This window comes from Bactrocera oleae, chromosome 2 (genome assembly GCF_042242935.1).
Source record: "Bactrocera oleae isolate idBacOlea1 chromosome 2, idBacOlea1, whole genome shotgun sequence".
Classification (NCBI taxonomy): Eukaryota; Metazoa; Arthropoda; class Insecta; order Diptera; family Tephritidae; genus Bactrocera; species Bactrocera oleae.
In genome coordinates this window covers 2,920,671-2,935,524 of record NC_091536.1, presented here as the reverse complement: position 1 = coordinate 2,935,524, position 14,854 = coordinate 2,920,671, and the positions used below count along the sequence as shown (strand labels likewise).

The 14,854-nt window shown below is 34.0% G+C and overlaps 1 protein-coding gene and 1 long non-coding RNA gene across 2 annotated transcripts; one reads left to right on the top strand and one right to left on the bottom strand.

Annotated features, from left to right (window-relative positions):
- Positions 1-9: 9 nt before the first annotated feature.
- Syt4 (Synaptotagmin 4) lies at positions 10-13,414 on the bottom strand. Its single transcript, XM_014242148.3, has 4 exons — positions 12,270-13,414; positions 8,081-9,339; positions 4,406-4,480; positions 10-4,336 (listed from the first exon to the last, which is right to left on the bottom strand). The coding sequence occupies exons 1-4, from the start codon at positions 12,310-12,312 to the stop codon at positions 4,217-4,219; spliced, it is 1,497 nt and encodes a 498-aa protein (XP_014097623.2). The 5' UTR covers positions 12,313-13,414; the 3' UTR covers positions 10-4,216.
- Positions 13,415-13,492: 78 nt separating this feature from the next.
- On the top strand, positions 13,493-14,369 carry LOC138856296 (uncharacterized). Its single transcript, XR_011395463.1, has 2 exons — positions 13,493-13,907; positions 14,012-14,369. It is a non-coding gene; the product is annotated as an uncharacterized lncRNA (long non-coding RNA).
- Positions 14,370-14,854: the final 485 nt, after the last annotated feature.

The window sequence follows — 14,854 nt, the reverse complement described above, 5'->3', positions numbered from 1 at the left end:
ACAATATTGTTTTTTTTAAGTTTATTATATTATTTACTCATTTATATAATATATTATGTGTGTGTGTTTGGTTTCCTTTTTTGCAGCTACTCGCTTTTAGTTATTGAATTAATCTTTTTATTCACTTTTTTGAATGTTCATACATTGCAAATGTGTATGGGTGTATGTGTGTGTGTGTGTACATAGATATCCATGCTTTTATGCGGTGTCAAGCATATAAACACAAGTAAATACATATTCTTAAATTAAGTCACATACAGGGTTTTCACTTTTCAATTAACTCATGAAAGCGTCTGGTTGATTTACACATTTCTTACATTATTTATGTAGCTCCGGGTTGCTTAAATATAGTTAGTATATATAAGTAAAATATATAATAATAATTTTCTATCCTTATTAAATACATCTGTTCATATGTAGTCTGCGGATGTACGCAAAGATTTTACTCTATTATTTACTTGTGTATATATGTGTGTGTACATATGTATGTATTTATTTATGGTTTTACATACAAGTATGTACATATTTAAACCATGTAAATATTTTACTATAATTTACATCTAGCAGAGTATTTGAGAGAAAGACAACTATGAGTGCTCTATATAATATTATTTTTAATTTCTCTTTCTTGTACGCAATTTCTTTCTTCGCAATTTTTATTTATTGAAGTGTTCTTTTTTCATTTGTTTGGCGGCTTTCAGCTTCGGATTGATGGTTGCTTTCAGTTATTTAAGAAAAATATGTAACTTTTTATGGTAATTATGACGGCTTTTTAAGCATACTTCTAAGACTCGCCCTGCTTTAAACTTGCGAACCAAGCTTTAAATTGTAAAAAACTTTTAATCCAGAGCATACTTCACTGAAATAGAAGTATTTACAGAATTAAGCTTTGAATCGTCAAGAACACTTTATTCAAAGCAGTCGTCATTGAAGTAGCGGGATTTTCAAAACTACACTTTGAATTATAAAGAGCTTCTTGTCCAAAGCAGCCATCACTGAAAACAGTATTTGTATGAAGTATGAAATTTCAAATTGTTTGAAGTTAAAGATATACAGATTATTTTTAATCACTACATGACTTTCTACATACCTACAAATGTATGTATGTATATATGTTAGCAGTTGTATACATATTTACAGGGAATGAAGCTTTTTGGCATTTAAACTTTACAAAGTTACTTACAACGTAGTATACAACTAAAAAGTATATAACACAAAATACTGTAATTTTTTTAATCTATATCTATAAGTGTATGTATATATAATGGTTTCAATATGTATTATTGTTTACATTTTAGGATATGCAGCAAATGACATTGACCCACACAGCTACGCCGTGCTTAGAATAAAACTTTCAAATATAAAATAAATAAGCTTAACATAAAAAAAGAAAAATGTTAACTTCAAATGTATTTTGGATAACATAAACGGGCATAAAAATGTCTTTATCTTGGGTTTGATCGATCAGTTAGTATGGCAGCTGTAGCTATACTTGTCCGATACCGGCGGTCGAAAATGGCTAAATCGACTAAGCTCGTCACGCTGATCATTTATATACATACTAGTATGTATATGTATACTTTATAGCGTCTCTGAAGTTTCCTTTTGGGTGTTACAGACCTCGTGGTAAACTTAATATATCATTTTTATGGTATAAAAATATTGCTGAAGCCTCTTTGGTTATCAACTTATGACTTACACTAAAGCTTCATAAAGGTATATTATGTATGCTTGACTGCTTTTGGCCTGTCATGTGCTTCATTACCAAAATTTCAAACTTTAAAGTAAATCAACTATTTGCGTCAATTAAAAACTATACAAATTCGTGAAAAGTGAAAGGTTCACTCCAGTGTCGGATCCACCGGTTGGTTTTCGCTGTCAAAACGCTTTCCAAAAAGAGAGATATTAATTCAAATTCAAAAGAATTTACGAAGCAACATTAATATTAAAGAGATGTTGAAAGAAAACCGCCGTCAGATAGAAATTTAGGATGTACGAGTATGTACTACATACTTGTAGACTGAACAGCTTGGTACTGCACGTAAGAATTATGGACATTAAACTTTTGAGCGCCATTTACAAATACATATACACATATATGTATTTAAGCCTAAATGTGTGTCTGTATGTACGTATGCTTGTATATATATAAATATATATATGTATGTGTTTGTAATTCCATAATTTATGCTCACATGCTCACAAATTTATTACGCGTGTGCTTCATATGCGACTGTATGTATTTAGAGAGCATAAATATGTAGGTTTATTATACAAGTATGATCCAAAACGCAGTGACGTCTAGTGATTCATATTACTTGACGAATTTATTAATTTCATAAGTTTTTGTTCAGCTTCATGCCTTTTACTTTAATTTCACTGTGCTGAATTATTTTTCATTTGTTTATTGCATGTAATGAAATAGCCAATTTTATTTAATATCTTTCAATATTATTGCATTACATTTTATGAATTTTTTATTATTTATATTTAAACTCTTCAGTATTGTTGAGTATATTTTTTAAATGTTTTAGAACTTATATATGTGCATACATATTCCAGCTTTGTACAAATAAATCTACCAAGTACACACGTACATATGTATGTATATACATGCGTACGATTGTTATTTAACATAGTATATAGCATTTATTGTACTGCTTACGGTTCGGTATCTGTTGCGGTTTTGCACACTCACAGCTATTAAAGCTACATTTTAAGCTTATCATATTTCTATATACCAACACATGTGTGTATATGTATGTGTGTGTATTTTTTAAGAATCGGATTTTTGGTTTTTCAGTTGAAAAATGCTACATTTTCCAACTAGTCTGCACACACACATATGAATTTATATATGCATGTGCATAACTACTTTAAAAACGATCATGTATTAAACATTCATGTATGTATGTGCTTTCGAAAAAATATAATGTTACAAAGCCTACTTATTTCACGGTGTTCTTCTGAAGTAATTCTGTATTGACGTTGGTTGGACATTGGCTTACAGTAGCTTATAGGTTGAGAAGACTATAGATTTTACATTATAGAATTAATTGTGCAGGTTTTGAGCTTCCACATTTTTATTTTATCTCTTCTGGTCTTACAATATTACGGTTATATTTAATGAGCAACTACCTGTTGTAACTTAACAAAAAAGCTTTTATGTGAGATTACTGACGAAATAATTATTTTAACAAGTTTTGTATAGCTTACGATATTTTTTGGTTTTGCACAACTGTTAAGTCAACTTAAGTCTTATAAAATTTATTTTATGTGTTGAAAATGCACAAAAACTGTTTTGTAACTACAACTGCGTAGCAACGCCACGCCTCTCCTCACTGTCTTTATATAATTGAGTATTATGTTTTAGAAATTATTTCTTACGGTCTGCATTGGTTCATACATATGTTTATTTTTTATACAAACATATTGTACATATTTTGAATATAATTTGGTGTTTTCTATGCGAAACTCTTAAAATCCAAATAAATTATATACAAAAAAGTTTACCTGTTGAGCAGTTAAGGGACTTTAAATTAAAGCAGACATTTTAGTTTAAAATTAAAGGCAAAGCGTAGAAGCAAAACTTTTGTAAAAACGTAAAAAGCACGCATGAATCCAAAAGAACTCCTTTCGTTTTCATATTACCGTAAAACTACATAAAATTGGTCTACTAATTGAAATCGCTTGCTAACGAATTCACACACTTTTACTGTAATTGTGGGTTTCTCTATTAAATTTTATTAATGTGTGTGTGTGTTTTTAATGTGTTTTTGTAAATTCAACATTTGATTGTGTGTGTGTGTTTGTGTGTGTATGTGATCTCTCCACACTTGGAACTGCGTTGATAATACATACAGCTCTATGCTTATATTACAGTTATAGGTGAGTATGTTGTTGCTCTTATATATTCGAAAGCTCTTTTATAAGTTGCAATATTGAGCTTTCATTAGTATTTGGAATTATGAATATCATTTGGTTCAAACTGTTTTGCACACGATTAGCATACAAACATATGTTTGCTTACGTATGTATTGTATAAGTTTGCACATATGCCTAAGTGGTTTTGCATTACTTTAACATAATTTAGCAGGTTTTATATTTTCAGTACAAAATCTGTGCCCACAGCAGATATACCTTTCTAACTGAAAATAGTTTTCGTCTATTTTTTTTCTCCGCTTTTCATATTATTTTACTGTAACTTCTTAGCATCTTACTCGTTGAGCTTGTGCCATTCGGCAATTTGTCTTCTTGGTGAATTGCACACTTCATTCCAATGGTTTAGCGCTGTGCCACCAGAGTTTGGACCGCCAAGTTCCAAACGACCAATTACCTGCCGGAGTTGAATGAAACAGTTTTTCAGTTAATTCAATTTGATTTAAATTTTTGTCAGAAAGCTTACCTCATTCTTGGTAACTCGATCCCAGTCCAAGAGCATCAACTCCAGTGAAACACCGTCGAGTGTGGCGCCGATACCCTGAAAATAGTAACACATTTTTGATAGAACAAAACATTCAAGGAAGAGGTATTTCATAAGAATAAATCTCCAAAGTACCGAACATATAATTATATGGATATGCACTACGCTTATAATATATTTTCGCGCGGTTGTTTTGAACAATAACACTGGTCTACAATGGTTTTGTTGCCTTAGATATAAGATCGATTTTGGATATATTTTTACTCGCCGATCTTAAAATTATCAATGAATTTGTAAGATTTGCTCTGGTTTATTTTTGCACCAAATACCATGCCATTGAAGTAAACAGCGAGAAAATTGCCGAAAACCCATGTTATATTTCAATAAAACTCCTTTTATGGGCGTTTATTTTATAATTTTTCAGTTGACAATTTTTAAGGACCAGCAGCAATCTGCTATCATAACACAATCCTATCACTTTTAGAACCTGGTGGAACCGGTCTCTATTCCTCACTATAATTTCCAAAATTAGTTGAAAATCTATCCAGATGATTGCGGAGATAGTCTAACTTGATACTTGATATTCGCTCCTAGACTCTGAAAAATTTTCAGCATATTTTGAACAATATCTTCACAATTTGGTGCTTTATGGCTACCTATGTAGGGAGTTTTCAACTACCAACACAAAACTTTTCCAATATTCACTTTGCAGAACAGTCATTACTTTGACAAACTTTGTATATTTCATTAAAAGTACAAAATTTATAAAAAGAAGAAAAAATGTTAACTTCAGGTATAAAGAGATATTTACCTCGAGTTTGAACGATCAGTTTGAAGTTTCCTTTTGGGTGTTACAGACCTCGTGGTAAGCTTAATATACCCTGTTCATGGTATAAAAATCGCTCAAGTCTCTTTGGTTATGAACTTATGACTCACACTAAAGCTTCATAAAGGTATATTATGTATGCTTGATTGCTTTTAGCCTGTCATGTGCTTCATTACCAAAACTTCAAACTTTAAAGTAAATCAACTATTTGCATCAATCAAAAACTATACAAAATCATATTTGCATTGCATTATCCTTAACTCGTAAAAAGTGAAAGGTAGAGTCCAATGTCGGATCAGCGGGGGTTTTTTCGGTCACTTTTCGCTGTCAAAACGCATGCCAAAATGAGAGACTTTAATTTAAATTCAAAAGAATTTACGAAGTAACATTAATATTAAAAATATGTTGGAAGAAAACCGTCCACCAGATAGAAATTAGGGATCCTCTACTATGTAGTAGAGTCTCTGATTTAAACATTTTATATCGTCGGAAATATCTTAAAACAACAAGTCTTAGCATATGTGTGTGTCTGTATGTACGTGTGCTTATAGTAAATTCGTAATCTGGTCATTTGAAAACATTTAAATTTGCTACATATCCAGAGCAACAAACATGTCTTTGTTTTTTGTAGATCTGTGTAATCCATGCTAAATTTCGTGAAGAAATCGTCAAATAAAAAAATTTTACAAGCACTTGATTCCGATCGTTCAGATTGTATGCTATATGCTATAGTGATCCGATCTAAACAATTTCTTCAGAGATTGTAGCATTGTTTTGGATATTAATCCATGTGATTTTTTTTACCAAATAAAACGGTTTTCCATACCATGACTAGATGTTGATCGTTCAGTTTGTATGACAGTTATCTGAACAATTTCGTCGGAGATCGCACTGTTGCCTTAAATAATAATGCGTGCCAAATTTCTAGAAGATATCTTGCCAAATAAAAAAGAATGCCTTACAAGGACATAATTTTGATCGTTCAGTTTTATGGCAGCTATATGCTATAGTGGTCCGATATCAGCGATTCCGACAAGTGAGCAGCTTCTTGGGGCAAAATTCAGTTCAATATCTTATAAATTGAAGTACTAGTTCGCTTATAAAATTTTTTCAGGACTCATTATTGTTAATTTACTATTGTTGTTTTTTCATTTGGGCTTTTACAATTTATTTCAACTGTGTTTTGAATACATCATCAAATAAGTACCTGCAGAAAATGAAAAATTTTTACTCTTTCGATTACATTTTTTTCACGAATTTTTGCCTCGCCCTTGCCAATAACACTAGTTTAAAGTCATTTTGTGACTGTGATGTTAGAGACTGTTTCTTGCTAATTTTGGGTTGCTAAAACCGATAATGATAATCAAAATTTTTAACACGTAGGGTTTTTATACTCCTACAACATGTTGCTACAGAAAATAATAGTTTTATTCACCTAACGGTTGCTTGTGTCATCTAAAGCTAATCCAGATAGATATAAGGTTGTGTACATATAAATTATCAGAATGAAACTTGAGTAAAAATTGAGATATCTTTATGAAACTTGGTACACATATTTCTTGCAATAAATTGCCATAACTAAGCTCCACAATAGGATACAAGACAGTTATTTGGTATACAGGATCCCATTAGTTAGCGGCATCTGCAGTTTAAAAGCTTTTTAAAAAGTGGGAGTGGTCCGCCCCCTAAAAGGTTTAATGTGCATATCTCCTAAACCGCCAAAGCTATAATAACAAAATTCACTAAGAACAAATGTTTTTAGCATCGCTATTAACAGTGTGAAAATATGTGACAACCCCGCCCACACCCCACTTGGACTTTTTACCGAAAATATCGGTCAATGTGTAAGATATATAATTGAAGTTCATATAAAAAAATCAATAAAAGAAACTCTCGATAATAGTATGTTTTATGTCAAAATGGGTTGAATCGGATCAATACTTCCTATAGCCTTCTTATAAATAATATAAAGGTTTTTTAACATCCGGATGACTTTATACCGCATATATCAGCCAATATGTGAGTTATCTCAATGAAAATGTGAGAGTGTGTTTTACTCATAACAAGGTATCCTTTTGCTTAAAATGGATCAAATCGTGTGAAAATTTTACCTAGCCCCCATGTAACTAATATCAGGCTTTTGGAACATTCGTCTGACTTTACTCCAAATGATTGGTGATGGTAGCTGAGGTACCTTAATGAAACAGTGGGCGCATTTTATTAGTCAGTGGCATCTTAGTAGTATGTAGTATTGGCAAAAAATTATAAAATCGGGTTAATACTAACCTCAATTTCCATGTACTACTTATAATGCTTTTCGTTATTCTAACCAGTTTTATGCCGAATATGTCGGTCAGTGAATATTATAATTTTTTTTCTCAAACGAGTATACTATTTGACTTTGCGAGAGTATAAAATGTTCGGTTACACCCGAACATAGCCCTTCTTTACTTGTTTGTGTTGTAGTTAAGGGGTGAAGGAGTCAAACTACCATCATATACTAAAATTACAAAAATAGCTGCACGTGATGGAAAATTTTTGAACTCAAATTCGACACCTCAAATACCCCCACAAAACTCTTAGCACACCAGTTGCAATTTTTTCCTTCGGATTTGTTGAGTAGTGTATGGTGTAAATGGCCCGAAAGTTAATCAGATTAAGCATGTAGTAAAAACATTTACAAATTCTTATACCAATCAATACAAAAATAAAATTAATTATTTGTAAATGGTACACCAATTTCGGTGAAATCAAAAGACAGTACTATATATATAATATAAACTTAACTCAGCTTGAAAATTTTCTTCATAATAAATTCCTTTGTCACTCACCTCTGCAGCCGGTATGTCGAACGCGAAACTTTCATTAAATACAGGACTCAGTGTGCGCTTCTTGACGTGAGTCTTTTTCTTCGCAATACGTTGTCCATTATACAGCAAATAGATCTTAACGTATGGATCGGCTAAACCGGTTACGTCCATGCGGGGCAAATTGCGGGCCTTCAATAGGACAACAGTCAAACGACCGGCAGCTGGTTGCCAGCAAAGTGAAATCAACAATTCGCCACGTCCCTGAGCACGAATCTTTAAACTGCGTGGCTGTATTTCCTTGCTAATGGAGAGCGCCTCCTTGGAGATGTCACCGATTTCAATAGATGATAATGGGCAGACTACCTCGCCAATGACATCATCACGCGAATAACGATCGAAGCTGAGTATAACAAAGTGCAAAGACATGTTCTGTAGATCGCTAATGTTCAAGCCGTAAAATGTGAAATCCTCATCGTATACTGGATTGCGTGTATTGCGTACAACGCGAGTCTTTACCTTATGTTGTTTGTCGGGCAAAAGCTGAAGTTTTACATACGGATCGGTGGCAGTTTGAGTGCGTCCATTCAAGCCAGTCGGTATGTCATTAGAACCGTTTGAACCGTTTTTGTTGCTGTTGCTGTTACTGCCACCATCACCACCAGCGCCGGTACCGGTACCAGAACTGCCACCACCACTCTTACAGGGTAAGCCGCGACAACGTATAATCGACACCATCAGGGCATTGCGTTCGGCCAAATAGCGTAGCTTAAAGTAAATCGTGCCCAATTTTCCATACTGATCGATAGTCAACTCCTTGGCTATGTCTTCCATTGCATTCAAATGATGGTGATGATAGTGATGATGGCCGTTATTGTTGCCATTACCTCCCGTGGTCTGACCAACGACGTTGGCGTGTGTCTCAATGGTAGGGGAATGCTTCTGTTCGCCGTTCATTAGCTGGCGATTGTGTCGGGTTGGTTGTATCTCATCTTCCTCCACATATTTCATGGTTTGCGGTGCAATCGGGGAGGTGGTCTGATCTTGCATTGGTTGCAAAATGCCCAGTTGCTTGGTGCCAGTAGGGGATGGTGATTTTTTTAGATAGTGTGGTGGTTGGCCACTTGGCGAGCGCACAGCAGTCGGGCGCCGTGTTGGCTGAAAGGGAAATGATGCGTCATGTTGATTCTGCTTACGGTTGCGTACACGTATTCGCTTAGCGCAAATATACACCACAGCTGAGAGCGCTGCAGCGGCAGCAAAACCCAAAATGGCTGGAATTACTGTGAAGAACAATGTAAATAATTTAATTTTATTTGGGATTCATTTATGGCATGCATGATTATCATTAGATATTTGTGTTTAAGTCGGGTTCGCTCCATCAAACACAAAATTAAGTAAGATGAATAATTATAACGATTATTTACAATAACCACTGAGTGTTAATCAATACTCCCACCAAGTACCAATACTATGGGCCAACAAGAAACAATATTACTCAATACAGTGGAATCTTTCTTGTAAGTAATAGTCGGTCATAACTTTAACACGATTGCGGCCAAATTTCTCAACGATTAAAAAAGTATGATATATTATAATATTCCGAACATTGGGAATATTCCGAACATGCGTTGGAAAGCTACTGCCCTTGTGTGTCTTTTTCAATATACATATGTATATACGGTGCTTTCCAAAGTAAACAGTAAAAAAGTAACAAATTAAACTCTAGTGGTGTCATCTATATGTCTATCTGCTATCCTTTATCGACTTCCAGTAAAAATTTCATGACATTTCATCTATTGGAAGTGAAGTTTTTGCGTTTTAAGTTTCAGTATGTTTTTGTCATCGGTGCGAAAATGAGCTTCGAACAAAGAGCCAACATTAAATTTTGTTTTAAAATTGGTAAAACTTTTACCGAAACATTTCAATTGATGAAACAAGTTTATAGCGATGATTGCCTATACCGTAGCAGAGTGCACGAGTGGTTTCAACGTTTTCAAAGTGGTCGTGAGGACATAAATGAGAAATGAGCCAAAACCCAAAAAATCGCGCCTGGAGAAGTCAAAAGTGAAGACAATGCTGATTTGTTTTTATGATTCCAAGGTCATTGTCCACAAAGAATTTGTTCCACCCGGCCAAAACGTTAATGCGCTATTCTACTTTGGAGTTTTGAAGCCTTTGGTGCGCCGTATTCGACGTGTTCGGCCCGAATATCGCGAAGATGGAAGTTGGCGTTTGTTGCACCATAATGCGCCATCTCATCGATCGACGCTTGTGTCCGATTATTTGACCAAAATTACATTTTAACAATCAACCACTTCCGTATTTACCTGATATGGCACCGTGCGACTTCTACCTTTTCGGAAAATCGCATTTGCCTATGAAAGAAAAGCGTTATGCAGACGTGTAGGTCATTCAAAAGGCTTGCACCGGCATACTGGCGGCCATACCGGGCAACGAGCTAAAACACTCGTTTGACATGCTTGTGGACCGTGCAAAACGCTGTATTAAAGCAGAAGGAGACTATTTTGAATAAAATTAATTGATTTTGCCGATAAAACACTTGTTCTGTCTTTTTTTTTAAAGTCCTGTTTACTTTAGAGCGCACTTTGTAGGTTTTCGATTAACAACGATTTGCAGATGTGGCAGTGGTACGATACAACACCAAACATCTTGGTGGCAAGGAACATGAGTACCAAGTTTTATCTCAAGGTATCTTAATTTTTACTGAAGTTAAACTCGTCCCGTCATCCTGATAATTTACTCATATATAAATCTATATCTATCTCGATTAGCTTTAGATGATACATACAACCGTTAGGTGAACCAAACTATTATACTCTGTAGCAATATGTAGAAAAAGTATAAAAATTCTGTGTGTTTGGGATATAAGAAGGTAAGTTGACACAAAATTTCGTAAAAGAAAGATTAGAAAGGCCAATAGTTTCGGAGATAAGAACGTATTTGTAAGACTTTTTTAACTTAATTTAAGGGGTACCAAAACTTTATTTTGTCAAAAATTAAAATTTGTACTAGTTATTCTATCATTACCTGTATTCATCTATACTAATACACATTTTTTTGTTTAAATTTGAGATCATTTTAAGCAGAAAAATCTTTCTCACCGCCAGACACCTTTTTTCGGAGCTCCTCCTGGAGGAGAAGCGACTACGGAATCAAGGAGATCCAAAGTTTTTCAAAATGAATCGCCGATTGAATTCTGTAAATGTGGACTTTTTTTATTTAGTTTTCAAATGCGTTGTTGTATCTTTATTTTCAGATTTTCCAGTGACGTTTAAGAAATCACTGAAAACGTATAATTTCTTTAGTCAATAACAAGCACCTGCATTCATTGCAATTAATCACTAACGAAGATCTTTAAGTTCCCTATATATATATTTCTGGGAAGATATCAAAGAAAAATTTTGAATATGTCTTCCAGGACTATTTGTGTGTCAGAATTCAATGAAAATTGTGCAAAATTTGGATAGAATGAAGAGATAATCGTCGAGACTTAGACCCACTTTTAGGCTATATGTCTTTTATTACAAAATTGGAATAGAAAAGTTAGAAGATCGGTATAACGAGTTTAAAAATTATATGAATATATTACATTAGCTTTATAAAAGCACTATATTTGGCTGAAAATATTTCAATATTAATTAGCATTAATGTTTACATAATATTCATTCTTGATAAGAAGATAAACAAGCAAAAACGTTAATTTCGGTTACACCGAAACCATAATACCCAAATACAAAAGCTTCCTTACAAGCACTTTATTCCGATCGTTCAGTTTGTATGACAGATATATGCTATAGTGATTCGATCTGAACAATTTCTTCGAAGATTGCATCATTGCTTCAGACAATAACCTATGCCAAATTTGTTAAGATACAAACCTTGACAAATAAAAAAATTTTGCATACAAGGGCTTAATTACTATCGCCCAATTCGTATGGCAGCTATCGTGTGCAAAATTTCAGATCGACATTTCAAAAACTGAGGGACTAGTTCGCGTATGCTGATCATTTATAAACATATGATCGTATAAATATATATTATAGGGTTGCCGACGTTTCCTTCTGGATGTTACAAACTTCGTGGCAAACTTAATATACTCTCTTGCTCGACTGTTGCACATCTCAAGTTCACGTAATACCTAGAGGTATGCAACTTTCTTTGCTTTTTAGCTACAATATATTGCACTTACTTGTCTCCATGGAGCTCACATCTGGGCTGTACTCGTCGCCCATCTTGGTTGCAACAAATCTGTTAATGCTTATTCGATTCTTAGTTGTAGTTGTTGTTGTGCTGAGTGTTCACCACAAGCGTTCTGACGTTGTTGAATAACGCAAATTGGAATTTTTACCGTAATCTATAAGAAATCCAAGCACACCTACATTTGCGCACAAAGTGTTTAGGCAATATTTGTTTTTTTTTGGTAAATCACAAATAACTGTTTTATTATTTTTCTGAGCTTGATTGTGTTAATGCGCTTTGCGTTTGAAATATTCGATGAACGGAATCGATTTTTCCAATATGGCTGCACGAATAAACAAGCAGCTGTAATTATTAGACGGTGAATCGAAGAGAATTGTCTTCGCGATTTCCGAAGTCGTCGTCGTCGATGTTGATATCGTATTTACCTACGGTGTGTTGTTGAGCTGCTATTCCCAGACGAGTTCTATGCGCTCTAACGTGTACTTTCGAAATATGTATATGCTGTGTACTTGGTGGTGGTACAGATGTTTTCTGTTGGTTCTGTTATTATCGGTGAGGGTGGGTTGTGGCGCGCACGCTTGCGGTTACGCGATGCCTGCAGGTAGCAAGGATTGTATGAATCACACTTTTTACTATAGGCTTCGTCGCTTATTCCTCGCCAACTCTTTCAATGACTTTGTGAGTAAGCCAAGTTGGTGGGTATTTTTTTGTTTTTTGTTTAACCAAAAAAAATATATCAAATTTTACGCTCAAACTTTGTTATTATTTCAAAAACTGTTTTTTTTTTTGTATTTTATAATATTACTTATGCTGTACCCTCCAATTGAGTTGATGTTTAATTTTTCACTGTCTAATTATTTTTGCGTAGTAAGCGGTAGGTGTTCGACTTGCGCATGTAATTAATGTTTAAAATTTTAAATTTGTGTATTTCCGCACTTTCACACGTGTAGTTCTCACTTTAAAACCAGCAGTTTGCACTTTTCCTAAATTCCTTGTATACTTTTAGGCTTATCGAAAAAAATGCGTTTAGCAGATTTTTCAACAGTGCAAATGTGTTGGCACAGCGCGCGTTAGCGTCAATATTCCGATTGTAGTCGTCTTCGTCTGCTGCGAGTTTACGAGTATTCACTGGTATTACTGGACGTTGACTTCGTCTTGATGCGTAGCATTCAGCGAGTTTGAGTCCATAAAATCATTAAACTGGCACATGCGCGGTGTAGCGCTTACTAGTTAGCTGGCGAAGAAAGCTAAGTTCATACGCATTTAGCATTTTACAGCAACGAACAAAACAAATAGTATCGTGTGGCAAAATTTTGTTTACCTAATAATCGTTGGATTACGTTTTGGCAGCGAGTGGCGAATATTTTGTGTAGTGGGGACCGTAAATCTATACACAACCAAATAAGAGTTTTAAGAAAGTTCACATCACAGCATAAAACACTTAGTTTGACGTAAAATAACTCAATTAATCGTTATCTCTATTTATTCGTCACACATAAATCTAAAATTAAAATACTAATGGATATCTTCACATGAATATATATATGAATATAGTATATTAAAATTGCTTTCCTATTTCAAGTACGAGGTGTGTTTCAAAAATAACAGAAGCTTTAAAATTTCGCAGGTTTGGAGGGTCAATCGGTCAAAATTTTTTATTAATTGACATACATGCCCCTGAAGTACGATAAAATTTTCAGCTCTACTTATTGCTTACTTTGTCTCTTGCAGTCGCTAAGGTTAGACGCGTTTTTATGGGCCAAAAACAATACTGTTACGACGCCCCAGCCACCATATTCTCCAGACATGGCTTCGTGTGACTTTTTCCTAGTTCCACAAATAAAAACAACTGTAAAAGGCCGTCGTTTTACAAGATAGATGAAAAATCGCTGAAAGTGCTAAAGGCTATCCCAAAAATCGAGTTTGAGCATTTTGACGATAAGAAGAAGTGCATAATATCGGATGGAGACTATTTTGAAGCTGACAACATGAATGAATAAATGTTTCTTTTTAAATAACAAAATTACCGTTATTTTTTGAATGTACCATTTTTGGTGAAGTGGATTTTTAAATAAAATTTTTGAACACACCATTTTTGGTGAAGTGGATTTTCAAATAAAAAAAGGGAAAGATTTTAGCAAAGCATAGAAAAGTCAGTCTAGCTTAGAGTAGATAAAAATTGATTATTCGGTTATGAAAGTTAGCTATTTTAATCTTTATTTGGAAGAAATTACTTTTAGTACAAAATATACAAAATTACAAACTAGATAACTTTTTGTTTACTTTGCTTATTTAGTTCATATTTAACTTTATCCGTTGGCAAACAAGACTTATTAATTTTTGTCCGGTACTTTGTACTAATGAATTGAATTTTAGTTCGTCTGGTTATCGTTGCATGCTTTGTGATGCCAACACATATTTTGACAATGGACATTAGGCAAAAATGTTTGCCCAGTCGAATGGGCGCCAATCGAAAATGCACCCTCATTCCTAACTAATGCGAGGTGAACGTTATTTAGCATAAAAAGGTCACCTTCGATTCACTCTGAGCAATAAGTACTTTGCGAACGAGCA

What these genes read in the sequence shown, in the direction of transcription:
- Syt4 (XM_014242148.3), bottom strand. Translation starts at nt 12,312, where the DNA reads ATGGGCGACGAGTACAGCCCAGATGTGAGCTCCATGGAGACAA. An exon ending in TGTGAGCTCCATGGAGACAA is followed by an intron (nt 9,340 to 12,269) that starts GTAAGTGCAATA and finishes TGTTCTTCACAG; the next exon opens with TAATTCCAGCCATTTTGGGT. An exon ending in ATCGAGTTACCAAGAATGAG is followed by an intron (nt 4,337 to 4,405) that starts GTAAGCTTTCTG and finishes CAACTCCGGCAG; the next exon opens with GTAATTGGTCGTTTGGAACT.